The 18896-nt window shown below is 51.0% G+C and overlaps 2 protein-coding genes across 44 annotated transcripts in view; one reads left to right on the top strand and one right to left on the bottom strand.

The window, feature by feature from the left end:
* Positions 1 to 2608, top strand: part of PIPOX (pipecolic acid and sarcosine oxidase) — a 46682-nt gene extending 44074 nt beyond the window's left edge. For 2 of the 4 annotated variants that reach the window (XM_070562744.1, XM_008525800.2), the window contains one exon: positions 87 to 766. In XM_070562744.1, coding sequence (XP_070418845.1) covers positions 87 to 217 — 131 coding nt within the window. In that variant the 3' untranslated portion in view covers positions 218 to 766. Of the gene's footprint in view, positions 1 to 86; positions 767 to 1553; positions 1700 to 2321 lie in introns of those variants that run through there. The other 2 variants (XR_011523553.1, XM_070562742.1) reach the window with 2 other exon arrangements.
* An 11415-nt stretch (positions 2609 to 14023) lies between these two features.
* The window catches only part of MYO18A (myosin XVIIIA), a 95668-nt gene continuing 90795 nt past the window's right edge, over positions 14024 to 18896 (bottom strand). For all 40 annotated transcript variants that reach the window (XM_070562778.1, XM_070562756.1, XM_070562786.1 and 37 more), the window contains one exon: positions 14024 to 15405. In XM_070562778.1, the coding sequence (XP_070418879.1) occupies positions 15261 to 15405 (145 nt within the window). In that variant the 3' untranslated portion in view covers positions 14024 to 15260. The remainder of the gene's footprint in view (positions 15406 to 18896) is intronic.

The following is an 18896-nucleotide window of genomic DNA, read 5'->3' on the forward strand; positions in this document are numbered from 1 at the left end:
GCTTTAGCTGAGGACTGTCTAGTGGACTTCCAGAGAGCCTACCCCTGTCTCTGAGGATGCTTGACAACCCTGTCTCCTTTCCCTAGGGCATGGATTCAAGCTGGCCCCTGTCGTGGGGAAGATCCTGTATGAATTAAGCATGAAATTAACGCCATCCTATGACTTGACACCTTTTCGAATTAGCCGCTTCCCAGGCCTGGGCAAAGCCCACCTTTGACCCCTGGCCGGCAGCCTCCCTTCTGTGCACAGGAGCTGGGAGTAAAGCCACCTGCTGGGAAAGGCCTCTCAGATGAAGGAAGTGGCTGGGAGATGTCATCCTTTTCTCCTGCCTCTCTTGAGTCCCTTGTAAACACCAGATGACTGTATCTACCTTCTTCCCCTGGCCAGCTCCCCAACCCCACTATGTTTTTTCTTCTGGAAGGTCAATCAGATATTCTCTAATCACAGAGTGATAAGGACCTTTGAGACAGATGTCTCAATAAGGAGAGGGCACAGGGACTAGCTCAGGAGACCACAGCAGTTGTTAAAAATCTCTTTGCTAGGACATTTGATAAACTTGGGATGAGTTTGACTCAAGCTGCCCAGGGGAGGATAAACAAGATGATTTGTGGATCACTACCACCCTTAAAGTTCCTTTTCCTGAAACTAGAGCCACCCTTCACCACAAACTCCCACAAAATCTGGCTCATCTTGGGGGCACAATAAATGGTTGTTGAAAAAAAAATGTGTTGAACAAACAGATAAATAAAGAAATAATTGCATTGCATTAAAGTCCATGGTGGGCTTTATTTTCCATGTGACCTTATTTCTCACAGACTTTAATTGTCTCAACCAGCACCACAGAATCCATTACCCCAGGAGTCCTTGGGATCTTTATCCCCTCAGTGCACTGCACCCTCTTCCTCTGGATTCTTTGTCTGCTTCTCATCCTCTCTCTGGCTCTGAAAAGATGCTCGGCTCCCCAGTCTCTCATTAAGGTGTATTGTCAGGTCCTTATGAAGATGGAGCTGTTATACCAGAAAGAAAGAGAGAGACACACTCGCTTAGAAACCCTGTTCAATGTTTGAATGTTAAATGTGCCATTTTATTATCATTAGGATTGCTCCCACTTAATGAAATGGCATTAGTGCCGAGTCGGCTGGCCTCCTCGCACTAATTGCTTTGGAAGGGAACAGGCTCATAACTACCCCAGGGTGGGCGGAGGGGTGAGGGTGTAAACAGGGACGCAGGCGAGGCTGAATGTGCTCACACGGAACCCGGGCAGGAAGATCTCCAGACCAGGCCAGTTTGACCCGAGGAACCTGAGTTAAAGGGCTCTGGGGAGAGAAAAACTGGGAGTGGGTGAGGTGGAAATGTTAGGAGGAGTCACTGAGGGGAGAAGAGTGGGAAACGGGAGTAAGAGTAAAAACGTTCCCAAAGGAAATACAACACAGAGGAAATTACTCTTCAACTGCCTTACAGGCCTAGGCACGTGGATTAGACCGATTTCTCCAGGGAATTATAAAAGCCCCATCCCACACTTTACACCAAATCTGCTTTTTATGCGCTCTCAGATGGTTTCCTGAACCTCAGCCTCTATAAAGTGGGAATCACGTCTGTAAAATGGGAATAACGCAACACGGATGAACTTTGAAGACACGATGCTGAGTGAAATAAGCCAGACACAGAAGGACACATTGTACGGTTCCACTTACAAGAGGTACTTCAAGCAGTCAAATTCATAGAGACAGGAAGTAGAATGGTTGTCTCCAGGGGCTGGGGGGCGGGGGGGATGAGGAGTTAGTGTTTAATGGACACAGAGATTCAGTTTGAGAAGATGTAAAATGTTCTGGAGATGGACGGTGGCTAAGGTTCACAACATCATGTCTTACACAACACGAACACAAACGTGGTTTAAGCGAATGTACTTAATGCCATTGAACTGCACACTTAAAAATGGCCAAAGTTGGGCTGGTCCCGCGGCCGAGTGCTTAAGTTCGCGCTCTCCGCTTCGATGGCCCCCTGTTTTGCCGGTTTGGATCCTGGGCGCGGACATGGCACCGCTCGTCAAGCCATGCTGAGGCGGCGTCCCACATGCCACAACCAGAAGGACCTACAACTAAAAATACACAACTATGTACCAGGGGGCTTTGGGGAGAAAAAGGAAAAATAAGATCTTTAAAAAAATATGGCCAAAGTGGCACATTTTATGTTATGTACATTCTACCACAATAAAAAAGTGGAATACCACCAACCAATGCTACAGGAATGTGTGAGGATCAGATAAGATCATTCACCCATTTGTTCAACAGACAAATCTTTATTGAACTCTGTATGTGCAGGCACTGTGGATGCATCCATGGACAAAGCAGATGAAAATCTCGGCTCAGGGGCTGGCCCCGTGGCCGAGTGGTCAAGTTTGCACGCTCCACTGCAGGCGGCCCAGTGTTTCGTTGGTTCGAATCCTGTCGGCAGACATAGCACTGCTCATCAAACCACGCTGAGGCAGTGTCCCACATGCCACAACTAGAAGGACCCACAACGAAGAATATACAACTATGTACTGGGGGGCTTTGGGGAGAAAAAGGAAAAAAAATAAAAATCTTTAAAAAAAAAAAAGAAAAGAAAATCTCAGCTCTTGTGGTGTTTGCAGTCCAGTGAGGAGAAGACGCATAAACAATATGTAGAAGTAAACTGTATTATACGTTAGAAGGTGGCAAGTGCATTGGGGACAAAACAGAGCAGGGTGAGGAAGGTAGAGAATGATGGGGGAGGGGCCTCCTTTTTGACAGAGGTCGTGGGAGCAGGACTCGCTGAGGAGGGGCATTGGGGCAGACTAGGAGGAGAGGGAGTGCGCCAAGCAGATATCTGGATGCAGGTAAGAGAATGTGGTGAATTGCAAAACTAGGTATTGTGTTATCACTGAGCTGGAGAGAAAAAGCAGGTACTGAGAGGCATCAGTGTAAGATCCTGCCAGCCCCGAAGCTGGCGAAGTTGGGGAGAAAGGGTGTTGGGAACCTCTCTGTCTCCTTCCACAGCTGTCCGCAGTTCCCTCTGCCTCTGCTTTTCTCAGTGTCACTCTCCTCCCCCAGCCAGCTGCAGCTCCCCTTCCAAAATATCCAGTCTTATTCAGCTTGCTGGTGACAGCTAAGGAGGAGACCAATGTCTAGAGAAGGCCGAGAAAGGACAAGTGGGGGATGCTGACTGAGCCCTGCCTGAGCTGGATGAGGCCCCTTACAAATGAGTCTGTGTGTCCTAGAAACAGGGTGCAAGGAAGGACAGGGGCAGGGGCATGTGGAGGAGGATGAGTGTGTGTGGGAGGGATGAGGTCAGGGAAGAGTGGAGAAAAACAGGAATGGAGAAGAGGAAACCGGCAATCTGCATGCCAAGAAGGCAGACAATGACCTCCAGGGATGCTGCAGTGCCCCAAAGCCAAAGGAAAAAGTCCGGATGCCCAAACGGGAGGAACTGAGCATTTCTTATTAGGGGTGGGGTGCGGGCATAGAGGGGAAGAGGAGACGTAGGGAATACAGAGTCTACGGGCATAGAGGAGAGGACAGCCATTGTCAAAGGGGTCGGAGGACAACTTTAGGGTGTTAGTAACATTGATGGATTTGCCAAAACAGACCTGCTGGCATTATCTCCCTGCTTCCCTTCTGCTTGAGCGTGGCCAGGCATCGCCTTTCAGGCAGACCCTACATATCTTCAAGATGGGAGAAAATCAAAATAAATGTGGCAGGCAATAAGAGACCTCTGGAAGGGCAGCTGGGGTCTGCACAGGCTGCAGGGGAGAGATAAGGGCAGCGAAGAGAAAGAGGCCGGCATGGTTGCCAACAAGACTAAGGAAGACAGAGGCAGGCTAAAAATAGATTGGGGGGGAGGGAGGCGAGCTAGTCTAGAAAAGAAGGGAAAGCGGAGGCAATCGATGCCATTGCGACTCTGACCCAGTTCTTCATCTCTCAGCTTCACCAAATTGAAAATTTAGGGGGTGATGAGAAAAAGGGTGCACAGAGAGGAGAGTCAGGGGAAAGGAAAGCAATTTGAGTCCTAAGACCTAGGCAACTGTGGGGTGCAAATCAGTAATCATGATGTGGAGAAGAGGAGGTACAGAGGGCAGTCAACACAAGCTAAACCCTCAGCAGAGTTTGGTCTCCTAGAACACATTTTTTTTTTTTTTTTGGAGGAAGATTAGCCCTGAGCTAGCATCTGCTGCCAATCTTCCTCTTTTTTTTTTGCTGAGGAAGACTGGCCCTGAGCTAACATCCGTGCCCATCTTTCTCTACTTTATACGTGGGACGCCTGCCACATCATGGCTTGCCAAGTGGTGCCATGTCCACACCTGGGATCTGAACTGTTGAACCCCGGGCCGCTGGAGTGGAACGTGTGCACCCAACCACTGCGCCACTGGGCCGGCCCCTCCTAGAACACATTTAAGAGAGGAGTGTGAATCTAACTTGGAAGGAGGTTCAGTTGTCTAGAAAGGTAAAAGGAGGCAACAAGGACAGGTTAGTCTGGAGACAGCAGGCTGGAGAGTGACTTGACCCCTACGTTTTACTTCTCAGAGTAGCGACTAAAGAGAATTTGGTTGTTGGATGTTCCATTTCAATGGTAGGCTTCCAGTGCAGCAAGAGAGATTTAGGTTAGACCTCAGGAACTCCATCCCACTAAGTAGATTTGTGAGGTATTAAAACATAGATATAAGCACTCTCATGGTATTCTTTCCTTGAAAATTTTTAAAAATGAGAAGCCCATCTATTTGGACCTAGATGGGCTTGCCTGAAGGCCAGGGCCTCCCCACAAAACCTCTGGAAGACTCTGGCTAGAGAGGCGAGCTGGGATTTTTATTACCCTGGAGGTAGGGTCTGAAACGGGTATCTGGGCGAGCACCGAAGGCTGTGAATGGACGCACTGCCGGGAGGGGGAGGCACAAAGCAGGCTGGATCTGTCAGAGGCTGGGAGAAGCAGCAGGGACAAGGGGCAGGATTCTAACACGCAGGACCCAGTGGCATTTACATAACTTTGAATAATGAATAAGCCGGGCTCTTGAGCTCCTAGTCAGCTTGCTCATCTGCATCTTTATTAAGCTTTATAAATGATTCAGCTCCCTACCCCTTCTCCCCAGCCCCTGCCCAGCCTGCCCCAAGCATCAAGGTAGTTGATTGCTCATTATTTTAGACAAGATTTGTTTCACCAACATTCAGTGAGGCGTGGAGTGGGGGACACAGGAGGGAGGAACAAATCCAAAAGGCAGGCGGAGTGGAGGGGCCAGGGAGCGAACAGAAACAGAAGCCATGGGCAGGCAGGGGCGAACAGCTGTGAACTAGGAATGCAGGTATAATTCTCTTAAACGCTCCTGGGGCCAACGTCTCCAAGAGAAGAAGGTTTTGTAGATTCCCCGAAATGTGCTGGGTTCAAGTCCCACTCAGTCTCAGGTTTCCTTTACACCTGCTGCCAGGCCCCTGGCAGGCCCCTCGCACGGCTCGGCGTGGCGCTGAGCCACTTGAGCAGCCAAGTGAGTACAGCCCCCAGGGAAGTTCTCACTTTTTCCTGAGGCAGGAATTTTGCTATTTTCACGAAAAAAAATCTGCCACGCTTGCAAGGCAAGCACAGGCACCTCGTGTATTAGGGGAGAAAGAGATAGGAACAAGCACACGTGGTACGTGAATTTGTAGGGAAAAAGAATGCTGTGTCTACAGAGACATGGAGCCCACCTTAAAAAGGAGCCTGGAGAAGGTGGGCAGCCCTCCACCCATCCAGGTAGGCACGTTGGTGCCAACTGCTGTGGGAGCTGCCTGGTCCACTGGCTAGAGGCACACAGAGGTATTTAGCCGCCGGCTGAGGAGGAGTTGGCAGGAAACTGACAGAGGGAAACAGAGAGCATTTCTCAACCCTGGCTGCACATTAAAACCACCCAGGGAGCTTTAAAAAATATGATCCTTGGGCCCCACCCAAGGCCGGTTAAAAGGGAATCCCTGAGAGAGAAGGCCCTGAGCACGGTATTTCTTAGAAAGCGCCTCAATGTTGTCTGGATCCTGATTTGAACAAACTAACTTTACATAAATATAATTTATTATATCTTATATTTATATATTAATTTAATTAGAAATTACTTTCTATTCTATGTATTATTATATTCATATAATTTATTGTTAATATATCAACTAAAATCAGGGAAATTTAAACATTGACTGGCTAGTTGGTGTTAAGGAGTTATTGATAATTTTTTTAGGTGTGCTAAGAGTATTGTGATTACATTTTTTTAGAGTCTTCTTCTGTTTTGAGGGACAGACACTAAAGTATTTCTTAACAAGGTGATGTCATATCTGGGGTCTGCTTCGGAATAATCCAGTGAAGGGAATGGGGAAGTAGGCAGAGGTGTAGATGAAGCAAGATTTGCTGTCTTGACAATTGCTGAAGCTGCTTGATAGATAAAGAAGTTCATTATACTGTTCTTTTAACTTTTTGTATACAAAACAAAACAAAAACAGCTCCTTGAGTGTTTCAAACACGCAGCAGGGTGAGAGCCACAGAGCCAGGCACTCAGCAGGACAGGGGACACCCTGGCATCTCTGTGAGCACAGCCTGCTTCATGGAGAACAGGTTTGTGCGACCCTACACGATGGGTGAGGGCTCTGTCCTCCCACCCCCTGGGCCTCAGGTAGAGCCACAGGGGCCACTGGCGGGAAACTGTATATGGCAGTTAGAGATGCAACTGGGGAGTCCAAAGGCTCTGCAGGCTTCTTCTGTGGCTAGTATAGCCGCTGAGGCCTCAGAGCCCCCACCCTCTGTGCCCCAGACCAGGCGGGGGGACCAAGGGGAGCTGCCTGGGAGGCACCCAGAGCGAAGAGTCAGCGTCCTCTTCTCTCAGTTCCTGCCCTCTCCTGACTGACTCCACGGGAGCCGGACCCCCATCTCAGCCGGCACCGCCCGACTGCCATCACCACTGCTTCCCTGCGCTGCCACTGCCGGACGGGACCGTCTGCCTCTGCCAGGGAACATTAGCCCAGCTGACTTCATCAAGGAGGGGAGGGAAGCTGAACACCAGTCCGCAGAAGTACGGGCACCCAGGCACCCACTCCCAGCTGGGCGGGCAGAGCTGTCTGAGCGGAGGAGAGATTCGCTGGTAGCTTGATCCCATTTGCATACCACTCCTTTAATGAACAAATGCAAATGAATCCCAAATTCTCAGTTTTCTACTACCTCCGATGGGTGAGATCTCCTCACACTTGTCCCTGACATGGACCAACCCTTCCCACGTTCTCCACACGCTCTTGAGAAATTGCTTCCCGCCCTGCCGAGGTGAACGGTTCCCTACCGCGCCACCCCGCGCCCCCTCCGCAACGCAGAACTCAGCCCCGCCCCTCTGCCCAGGCCCCCGCCCCCACCCCAACCCCTCGGCACCACCAGCTCGGGCATCATGCTCGGTTTGGGGCTCTATCTGTCTTCTCCGCTCCATTACCTTCCCCTGATGGCCTCTAGGGGCTGGGGAGAGGAGAGAGTTGGAGGGGGTCTATTTAAGAGATTTTTGGAATCTGTGCCTGCTCATCACCCGCTGCCATGAGTTATTTCAGCGCCGATGTTTGTCTCGAGCTGATTATTCCAGCCCGAGAACAGGTGGAGCAGCCTGCGGTGGCTTATTCGTCAGCCAAGGCCATCTGTTCCCAACAAGCTGAGATTTGTAGCTGATTTCTACTGGGGAGCAAGGAGTGGGGGCAGGGAGGGAGATGAAGATCACCCCACGCCCCAGGGGACTTCTCCCAGACCTTCTGCAAGGCCTGAACCGCCAGGCGCCCCCTTCTAATACCAATCCCTTCTCATTTTCGCCGAGAACTCCCTGGCCACTTGACTCTCTGAAACAGCGAAAATACTTTGTCCTTAAGGGGCTAAACCTTCTTAGAGGGAGTCAGGTGTGAGAAGCACAAATCCATCAGCCAGGCACAAAGTCTGGCCACTGAGCCATGTCCACCCTGACAGATCTTGAAAAGAAAAAAGTATAGTGTGACAAAAATATCCCAAATGACCTTCTTGACTCTTGGCTTCGGCTTCTCCTCACCCCGCTGCATCACCAGTCTCTTCTACAACACCAGTCTCTCCTCACCTGAACCTGTCACCTGCAGGGCTCCAGGCTGCAGGGGAGAGGCTCTTCTCTCCCTCCTCCCCGCTCAATAGCCTGTTCACGTTCCACCCTCCAATCTGTTCCCCTTCAGCTTCCACTCTCAGCCATGCCAAGAGATGCCTGCGGCTTTAAGAACGGCTTTCCCTGAGCAAGGGATCGAAGCAGTTTCTAGGCAGCTTGGCCACATGGTTTACCCTCCAAGGCTACTATTTCTAAATATGAAATGCTGGGAAAGAAGCTGCTCTTATAGTCACACTAATATGACAACTGGGGGACTTCTTTGATGTTTGGCACAGACACACATCTGTACTGACTTAAAAAAAAAGTAGGAAAACTTTATATTATAAGCACAGATACTTCATCGGTAACGCCACATCCCTAAATAAAACTATTTCTAATTTTCAGGGTCCCTTCTCATATTAACTCATCTGTATTTTCACGTGTACGTTTGTCATGTGCACATGTTCCCATTCACAGAGCTGTCAGGCTGCCTCACTTTCTAGTTGGTTCTCTAGGCTTATTTTGCCAGTTCATGGGAGCAGAAGATTCTTTTCTATTATTAAATCTAGCCCAGCGGCTCAGTATGTGGTCCCCTGGAAAGAACAGCCCCCACAGATGAGCTCCAGGACCCTCAGAGGCAGGCCATGCGACCTGTGCTTTTAGTGTAGACTTTCTGGGGTAGTGCTGCGCACAAGGGTCACTCTCCTTTGCTCTCCAGAGGACGATATTCCCATGGGGGCCAGAAGCAGCCCTCAAGCAAGGGTGCCAACCTGAATCCGATGCCAGTCGTAGCATTCATTGTGAGCCATGAGGCCTGTTTCAACACATACCATTTTATATTTGCCTGGTTATCAGGTGTTGACCTGTCTTTCAAAGACCTAACATTTCTGAAGCTATTGGCTTCATCTTCCCTGAACCAGGATGGGTTTTTTTTTAACTCCTTTTTTTTTATTCTCCACTTTCAAATTCCCTAGCGTCGTCTTCCCCAAATCCATTTGCTTCTTTTCCTAATCTAGTCAGATCACAGATGTGGCACAAAACATATAAAAATTTATTAAAATGTGGAAACTCTTTGACTCTTAAGCCACCTCAAATATAATTTGCCTAGATGGTGTCAAAACTTAATATCCTTTTTGAGGTTTTTTTTCTTGGTAAAACTGTCATAGCTGACTTTTGATATCTAAAGCAAATTCTATCTGAGCATTTAAGTATTCCACTGGGAGATTTATGTCACTGACTTCACTTGCAAAGCACACATCCTTTTTGGAATCTCCCTTATGTATATGACCCGTCACTGGGGTTTATACTATGGAAAACTCAATTTCTTTGTAAAATTCCTTCTAAACGAATTTGTTTAGAAGAAACAAATCTAAAATTCCTTATAAACAAATCAAATGCTTGTTAACTCCAAAATGGCTACTGCTCTGGAAATCACTCCTCTCAGATCAAATCTCAGAGAATGGTCTGGATTTTTTCTGTTGTACGGTAATGAAATTAGATTGAGGCGAATATAGCTTAAAATATGCATTCCGGGCCATATGGAACTGTTATTCATATTGTTGGCACAGAGCGCGTGAAGCACAAATGTGATAATATACGGGGGATGCTCTGAAAATTGTAAGGAGCAACACACATGTGAGGTTGACATTTACCCATCAAATTGCCAAGAATTGTTTCCTTCCTAAGGCCAGGCCTTGCTGAATACCAGGTACACAGCCATTTGAGATGAGGATCATGAGAGGGATTCTTGGCTTTCTCGCCTCTCCAACTTCTGCCTCTGACAAGGCCAGAATAGCTTGGGGACGTCTGGTCAGTTGCTGGAACCAAGCTGAGGACCCTGCTAGGACAGACATCAGCTCTCTGTGCCTCAGTTTCCTCAGGGGGACGACATTTCAAAGAGTTGTGATAATGGTTAAATGAGATTATGTGGATAAAGTTCACAAGCACTGGAGACACAGTAAGTGTCAACAAATGGCAACTATTATTGGTTTCATCCTCCTCATCCCATGGGTCACTAGTGACAGGCCAGGAAGGGCCCCCTCAGCCCCAGTCGCTACTCAGCCTCAGCTCCTGCCGAGGACTTCCAAGAGCCCTTAAAAGGGCCGGAAACAGTAAAGCAGAGACCGGCGCTCAGCCTCTGGACTCCTCAAAGGGTAACGCCGGCGGGTCTGCTGCTTAAGAACCTCTTAAGGGGCGGGGCTTTCGGGAAGAACCTCCAGGCGGGGGCGGAGCCAAAGGCCCGGCGCTCCAGAGGCTGAGGTCATGCAAATGAGATATGAATATTCTAATATACTCCATTCTCCCAGTGAACCCGAGGGCGCTTGCCTGAACTGGCAGAGCGGGCGAGGGAAAAGGGGAGGACGTGAAGAGGACTTAGAGGCGCAGCCCGGCTGCTGGACCGAACCGACCCCAGAGAGACCTCGCGCTGGGAGAAGACGGCCCTCCCCCAGCACCGGGATCCAGCCGCCCGCTAGCGCCGCCCGTGGGTCCTTCTGGCTCCCCACCGAGGGAGATGAAGCCGGGGCGGGGCGGGGTGGGGTGGGGGGAAGGTTCTGTTGGTAGCAGTGAGGGGCTCCTGCGAACTCAGGAGCCAAAAGGTTCTTGCCAGCAATTGCAACTTGTTTTACAGATGGGGAAACTGAGGCCCAAGATGGTAAGCCCCTTCTCCAAGGTCTCAGGGCCTGCGGCAGAAGCGCTCAGTTTAGCAGGTTTTGTTCGTCTCTTTTTGTTTTCACTGGGCACGTGGACAACACTCCGTAGGTGAAAAAGCTGCAGCCCCATACGCGCAGAACTTGGTACATTACCGAGCATGGGACTGCCCACCAGGCCAGAGGATTTAGAAAAGAGTACTTTCTGGGAAAAGATGAAAGGCGTTGGGGTGGCAGCCAGTAGCAGGCAAGACGAATTATCATAGACCGGCCTGGAATGTGTTGCTATGTAAAAGGTGATGAAGTGTTCCACCTTCCCCGAGAACCAGCTCAGAGGAAATGAAAGGGGAACAGAGAGGATCCGGGCTAGATTTAAGGCAGCATTTTCTCCCAGGGATGATAATGGGGCCCTTCATTCAGTGACCAAGGAAGGCTGTGGACTCGCCCCCCTCCCTCCCACTGCTGAGGCCTTTGGGAATCAATCTCCCTGCGGTCACACAAGGGCCAGCCTGGAGGACAGGAATGAAGGATTGACTTTGAAAAGTCCCCTCCATTCAGGTAGGAGATCCTTTCCCTGAATGGGCCTCCTGGGCTCTCTGCTGAGGATGAGGACAGCAGACGTGCTGGCTCTGGGGCCCTGGGGGGAGAAGCTGCAGTCATGGCATCGCTTGCAACACGCTCCCTGCCAAATTGATTCAAATTGGCTTGGATATGAACATATGATTAAAGGAGCGGCACAATTCATTTATCAGGAGAGATTAAAGAGCGGCATCTGCGCAGCCTAGCTGGGGGACAATTAAGGAGCAAATCACTAAGTGTCTGTGCCACCAGGCATGGGGGCGGGGCCTGGGGGGAAGGACAACTGGCATAATCTGCCAAGAGGACACAGGACAAAAGGAGGTAGTTCAGGAGTCACTGCATGCCACTGTGGTCTCTGGGCACAGACTTGGTACCTTGGGGAGCCTCAAAGGGCTTTGGTCCCCGCCCAAGCCTCTTATCCAGGAGTCAGAGCCATCCCCAGGGTCTGAGATTAGAGAGGAGGACCTAGTGAGGCGGCTTTGAGCCTGGCACAGGGACAGACTTGCTGCCTGGTTTGCGGGAATCACTTACATGTTAGGGACCAGAGCTACTCCTGTTTACAGGTGAGGGCAGGAGCTCACAGACCTCTGAAGGCACACCCAAAATAGAGATGGGTTTTGATGGCCCTGCAGGCCCCTGGACTCCCCTGGGGAGTTGGTGCTGAGGGAATTGCCTCCGTCTCCCAGCCCGGAGCCCAGCACCGTGCGGAGGGGCTTTGCTGCAGCTTGGAGAAGCGCTGATCATGTGAGGTGCTGTCTGGCTTCCCCAGGCGGCCTGTGGAGTTCCCTACCCCCACCTGTTGTTCTCGGACTCAGGGCCTTTGCTCAAGGTTTGCTTTTTTCCCAGCACACCTGTCTGCAATATCTACCTGTGGAAGTGCTATCCTTTCAAGCCCCAGCTCCAAATACCAGCTCCTTTTAGAAGCCTTCCCAGTCGTCCCCCACCCCCTTGCAGTGAGAGTGTCTCCCTTCATAATATTCCCAAAGTAACTTCTTCATCCTTCTGTATGTCTCATGTAATTATTTCCACCTGGGTCTGCCCTGGCCCTAATCCACGAGCCGCTGGAGCACAAACACTATGATTACTCCTCCCCACTCACCCCCAGCTTGCACATATTGGTAGGTGTGGTACATATGTTGTGTGTCTGACTCCTCCGCTAGAATATCCACTTTATGATGCAGGGGAGCTCATCCATCCCCAGCACTTAGACCAAGCCTAGACCACAGCAGGCAGTTATGAAATATGACTGTTGAGCGAATGGATAAATGAATAATAGAAGTTCTCTGACTTGAACAAAGCCCTCTGCCCCAGGCCAGGTCACTGGAGACTGACGTTGGACTTTCCAGTTAACCAGAAGCCTGCGTCACGTGGGTGAACAGAGTTGGGGTCTTGTCTATGGGTAGCAGGGACTATGTCATTACTAGTTCTGGGAGAAACAGAAAATGCACCAAGCTATTTGAAAGCAGGAGTAAAAGATGAGTGACAGAACTGAACACGAGGAGCCAGCAGTTTAAAAAAAATAAATAACTTCACTTTTACTACCTTCTCTATTCAACCTTGGCGGGCAGTGGAGAGGGGCGGTTTCTTTCATTCAAGATGGGCCCACTTTACACTCTCTCACACTCATTTTGGGGGTGTCTTTTCTCCTTCCTTCCCTTTCTGGGTGGTGACATCACCAGAGCCTTGGCATTAGGGCTGTCTGATACCCTTTCCCGTCTACTTGCCCAAACCAGGGGAGTCTGATTGGCCAGCTGTAAACACTATGCAAGCAGGGATTAGAACTGGTCACATTACAGAAGGTAGAGGAGGAGGAGGGACTCGTTTGTTTCTTGCCCTTCTGCATGAGCTGCTTCTTAGCTGTCCGTGAGGGCACCAAGTGTGGACTGGGTCACGAGGCAGAGACTGAGCAGGGAAGCCTGCACTCCCAGCCTATTCAAGTGGCCCTTTGGCCACTGGGGTTGGGGGCCAGAGAGAGTTCTGCCAAGTTTTGATCAAAAAGTCATCTGTGGAATGACTACAATTAAACTTAAAAAAAAAAAAATCGAGAGGCCAGCCCTGTGGCGTAGTGGTTAACTTCAGTGCGCTCTGCTTTGGTGGCCCAGGTTCCCGGGTTCGGATCCTGGCTGCAGACCTACACCACTTGTCAGCCATGCTGTGGCAGTGGTCCACATATAAAGTGAAGGAAGATGGGCACAGTTGTTAGCTCAGGGCTAATCTTCCTCAAGCAAAAAAAGAGGAAGATTGGCAACAGATGTTAGCCCAGGACTAATCTTCCTCAGGAAAAAAAAAATTAAAAATAAAATAAAAACAGCTTGCATCCATCCCTTAAAAAAAAAGTTAGAGAAGATAGGATCTCTGTAATTGGTGAGATTTAAGAATCAGAGGGACCTCAACATTCCCAAGTGGAGGTCAGGGTGGGAGGTGGCCTGGACGGCTCTGCCAACCTAAATTACAATCCACAGGCTCTTAACATAAAAGGGGGGGGGGCGGTTATGTCTTCTTTGACCAATCCTCATCCCATTTCCTCTGCCTGCCCCAAATGACCTACCAAGGCTCTCTGAGTGGCACTGGTCTGACGTGAGAGCAGGCTGGAGACCAGCGCAATTCCCCTACGTCCCCACTAGAATCCTGACTCTCCTCCCTCGTGACCACCCTGGACTTTACCTGAGCCTGAAGGAAGAGGCAGGAAAATTGGCAGAGCCAGGAGGAAAAGGACATTTATTTCCATACATCAGGTAAACAGGGAAGAGAGAGCACAGCCCAATGAGTACAAACCAATTGCAGGAGAGAGGGGGGGACAGCAGATGGGAGCGGCACCAGGCACTGCCCTTGGGCCCCCAAGTCTGGTGGTGTTGGCAGGATAACCTTTAGGGTGGGAGCTGGGACCGGCAGGCCGCATGTTGTCACATCTGGGATAAGTGTGTGGGAGCAGGGTGATTGGAAGAAAAATGACTCAGGCTCAGAACATAGGGTGAGGACTCATGTCTAATACCCATTAGCACTGACCAAAACTTCCATCTTCAGTTCTTCTGATCACAAGCCCTCAACCCAAGGCCTTCCCTCTCAAGTTGAGCTTAAGGTCCAGGCACCCCGGACAGAGTGGGAGGGAGGCAGTGCTTGGATAAGCCCCGAAGTGGTGTAGGTGGAATGGGTTTACTCTTAAGTAGGTCATTGCACTTAACACACTGATGAGACGAAGAGGGCTGGGGGCTGGAAGTTCCGGATGGTACCCATGCACCTCTGTCTCTGTAGGCTTGTTTAGCCCAAACCCAGAAGCACCTGAGAGCCCCTCCCCACGCAGACCCAGCTCTGCTCATCGGTTTCTCCAGCTGCACAGAGAAAGGACTGCTCTCTGAAGAGTGGAGATGAGATTCCCCTACTCACTCCCCGGGGTCCCAGCTGCCACTGCAGCTCCCTCCCACTCTCAGGGATGCAGCTGTGATGGAGAGGTTGGGTATTTAAATTAAAAAGTAAAAAGACAGCAGGCACTGAGAAGAGAAAGCCCTCGCCCCAAGCCAGGGGGAAGGAATTGCTGTTCCTGCCCCTAACTCCTCCCCATGGACCCAGCAACCCAGAAAGTCCCAGTAGGCAATCTGTCCACCGTCCCTGAGCAGGGGGCTGAGATGGAGGTCAACTTGCTGGCTCCATGCAGTGCCGAGCCACCTGCCACTGCCCACGGTGGCCCAAGGTAGAAGCCAAGAGTGTGGCGTTTTGGAGGCAGAAGGAGCAAAAAGTTCTCTTTTCAGAAGCTCCTCTTCCCCCCACCTCTTCCATGTGGAGACGTCAGCCACCCGCAGCCTGGGAAGCCCCCTGACCGAAGAGGGTTCGGTGTTTCCCATGCAGATCTGCAGTAAGGTGGGAAGACCTGTGCCCCGCCATTTCCTGCGCCATGGCAGCAGTAGGCCGTGGCGTGGGATGGTGTGGACCACTCCCCTGGGCTATGGGTTGGTTTCCATTGGCTTGGCCTCTGTGTCGCTGTCACTCAGATAGTTGTGGGAGTATCGGGGCCTGGCAGTGCTGTCCGGAGGGTCGTGCTCATCGTCTGACCGGTCAGGGGCAGGGGACTTCCAGTAGCTGGTGGGGCTGCAGGGAGAGAGGAATGAGGTCAGAGAGGACTGACACTCCTACCCTTTGGCACCAAAGCCTTCGGGCCTAGGGAGGCCCACAAGCCCTGTCATAGCGTTCCCCCAAAGCCACAAATGGAGAAGTAAAACCTTCCCTGGCTTTCCCAGAAGACACTCAGGTCAGTAAGAGAAAGGAGCACATTGTTTTGACTCTGAAAGCTTTGAAAACTCTGAGGAAAGTGATGCCGTGGAGCAGTGGGTCTGAGACTTGTGTGCGCGTAAGAATCAGCGGCAGATTCCTGAGAACTTGAGAACTTCCCTTGAGAAAAGTTCCCTTGAGAACTTTGGATTTGATAGCTTTTGGGTGGAACCCAGGAATTCTGCATTTTCAACTCCCTTCCCAGAAGGTTCTGATGCAGGTGGTCCATGGACACACTGACTTAGAGACTGTAGGCTTTGGTGATTATACGACTAGAACTTATCTAAGGTACAGTTATTTCTAACAAGATTCCTGCTAAGAAGAAGGGCCTTTCCTCATGGAATACCCCCAGATCTTAACCCCTTCTCCTAATCAGGTTTTCCTAAGGTCTGTGAGAATTTCTGCCCTTGACCATGGCATCCTCGCTTACCACAAGGAATGGAGACTCAGGAAATAGGACTGGCAAGACCTCTGCTTCAGGGTGGCAGAGCTGTCCCTTTCTTGGTACCGTAACCCAACCTGCAGAGTTTTCATCAGTCACCGGCAGTCCCCAGCTACCCCCGCACCAAGATGTGAGGAAGCATTACCCCTGGATGGAGCAGGCTCATGGCATCGAGCAAGGATGGGACCTCATCCAGCTCCAGTCAACTTCTCTTCTCTTTCTTTCCCAAAGCCTTGGAGCCGCCCTCCCCTGCCCCTCCTGCCTCCGCTGCCTCTGCCAGTTCAAGTGCACTATAATTTTGACACTTGGAGAAAATGCAGCCCAGGGTGGCTCCACCCTACCAGTGCCCTGCACTCAGTGGGTCCCTGCCCAGCGCATCCAGGGACACAGCCCTACTTCCAGATCCTAGAGAGCTCCCCCTGGGATAAACAGGAATTCTGTGACCCCACTGCCTACAATTCTGATTTCAGAATCTGAGGAGGGCCCTTGTTTCCTAGCTCTTCCAAAGTTCTGAAGTTCTTCTATCCCCAAACCCAAAGAGGAGGAAACAGGACTCTGCAAGAAAGAACCACATCCTTAGCTTTTCCAACTGTGGTGACAACCGGATTTGGTCATTGGGTACTTCCTGTGTGTGCGCGACTGTCCCAGGCACTCCGGATATGCTGTCTCATTCTTCACAACCCCATGACATGTCAGAGGAAGCTGGTTCAAAGAGGTGGAGCATCTTGCCCAAGGCTGCACAGCCAGTATGTAAATTTGAACCCGGAACTCTTAGACCTCAAAGCCTTTTGATGACTCCCCCTTGCCCCTCAGTTGGGTGAACTGAGGAGAAAACAAGCCCAAACCTGAATTCTCCCCGCTGGCCTGGGTGAGAGCCCAGGGGGTGCGTAAAGACAGGGCTTTCTCTCTCTCCCTGGGGAGAAGGAGCCTGATAGAATACATGTTCAATTATGCAAAATGGCTCAGGAATGGGGCAGTCTGGTTAACAGTTATCGTATTTCTCATGAATGAATTACCATTTTTAAAGGAATCAGAATAGCACAAAACACATTTAATACAAACTAGACTGAACATAAATGAGTCTTACTTTGATGGGCCGAAGGCACTTAAGGACTCTGGGGTGTCTCAGGGACAAAATTATAAAGCTCAATGATGACTGTGCAACACAGAAAAAATTGGGGTTATTTTAGCTTTTGGGTTGTTTGAATTCTAAATTAGTGGGAGCCTGGTTTTATCTTCATTTTTTAGACAGACTTTCTGGGCATCCAGTGCTAAGGTCTGCTGTCGGCACAGGAAGGACCGGCTTTGTGGAAAGACAGTGGGGTTATCTTGTGGGCAGAGTGGGCCGGCCAGATGCCAGGGCTGGGACCCACATGCAAATGGGGCATGGCTGGAGAGCCCTGGGGTGCTCCTCTCCTCAGAGTGGGGCCACAGCCCCCACTCCCACATTCCTGTGTCTGCCAGGCAGGCAGCCGGATAACTGACAGCCAGGTTTCAACGCTGTCCGATCCGGATGCTGGGCCCCGTGGCGGAGGCGGCTGGGGAGGGGAACCTCCACGCCTCTCCCCTGCTCTGTGGAGCCACAAGACCCCCTTGCTCCTTCCTTGGGTGCTCTTCGGCCAGTCTCCTTCAGGGTTCTACTACTGCTGCTGCCAGAGAGCCAACAGCAGGCAGCCAGTGCCCTCCCTGGGGCAAGAGTCAAGGCTGGCAATTGGAGCATTTTAACCAAATTGTTTAAAAAGCTTTCCTCCCCACAAGCCAGTGTCTCCTGCTCAACGCTGTCACAAACAATTTGGTACATAAGCTAATTCCCGCTGGGCGAGCCCAGGGTGGCAGCCCCCGCCCCTTGCCTTCGCTATGGAGCTATGGATACGTTCGTGTTCTGAATTCTCACTGGTCCCCACCACCAGATGGGAAGCTAAGCCACCACTCCGCCCCCGCCCCCACTCTTAGCACTTTATCCACCCAAAGCCGGTTCATGCTGAGTCCACCCAGGTCCTCCCTCCCCTGTCCTCCTCTGGCTGGCTCTGTGTTGTTTGGCTAGCTTCTGGCTTGGTGCCCACTCTACCCGCAGTGAATCAATCCTCCTCGGAGGTGGTGGCGTGTAGGGTTTCAGGACTACTCCTGTTTTCCTGTGGACAAGAGGAACTGTGCTGGTGGCTGGGGGAAGAAACAGGCTTTACGTTTTTGTTCTTGCTGGTTGTCGGGTCAAGGGTGACAACGGTCTGAGGGCACTGGGGTCTGAAATCCACCAGCCGCTGGTCAGCGTGGGTTGGTTGGCTGGGCCCATGTCTCCCTCTTCAGCTAGAAGTGCAGTGCTCAGAAGGGCCTGGCCCTCTCTGCTTTCCAAACCTCCCCCCACAGTCTATCAACTGACATCCTGCCCTGGGGGAGCAGGACACTCAGTGGGGCTGCTGAGGGGAAGGCTGAGGTGGTAGACACAATATTATGACTCCCCGCTTTTCTCACTGTGGAGCTGACAACAGCTCCCTAGTTCAATTGAGATGCTTCCTGCTCTGCCCAGAGCACCCGGCAAGCATCTGCCACATGGGGGAAGCGACAGAGCAGCGGTGAGCCCAAGAGCTAGAGCAGCTCAGGCCTGAGGAATCTGAGTTGGCCATGAGCCTGGTCTGGGTTCAAGTTCCTCCTCCCTCATCCCATCCCGTCTAATCCCATCCCATCCCCCATCTCCAAACAGCTGCAGGTAACATTCACTTCCTCTTGCTTCCTTCCTTAAAACGTAACTGGTCCTTTTTGGTACAACCCAGCCAGGCAGTGTACTTGTCCAGCTGCTCCACTGCACAAGAAGCCCACAAGCACGCGAATGGTGTGTGTTAGTTCATGCATCTGGGAAACATGGCCCGTACCC

Source organism: Equus przewalskii, chromosome 10, assembly GCF_037783145.1.
Source record: "Equus przewalskii isolate Varuska chromosome 10, EquPr2, whole genome shotgun sequence".
Lineage (NCBI taxonomy): Eukaryota > Metazoa > Chordata > Mammalia > Perissodactyla > Equidae > Equus > Equus przewalskii.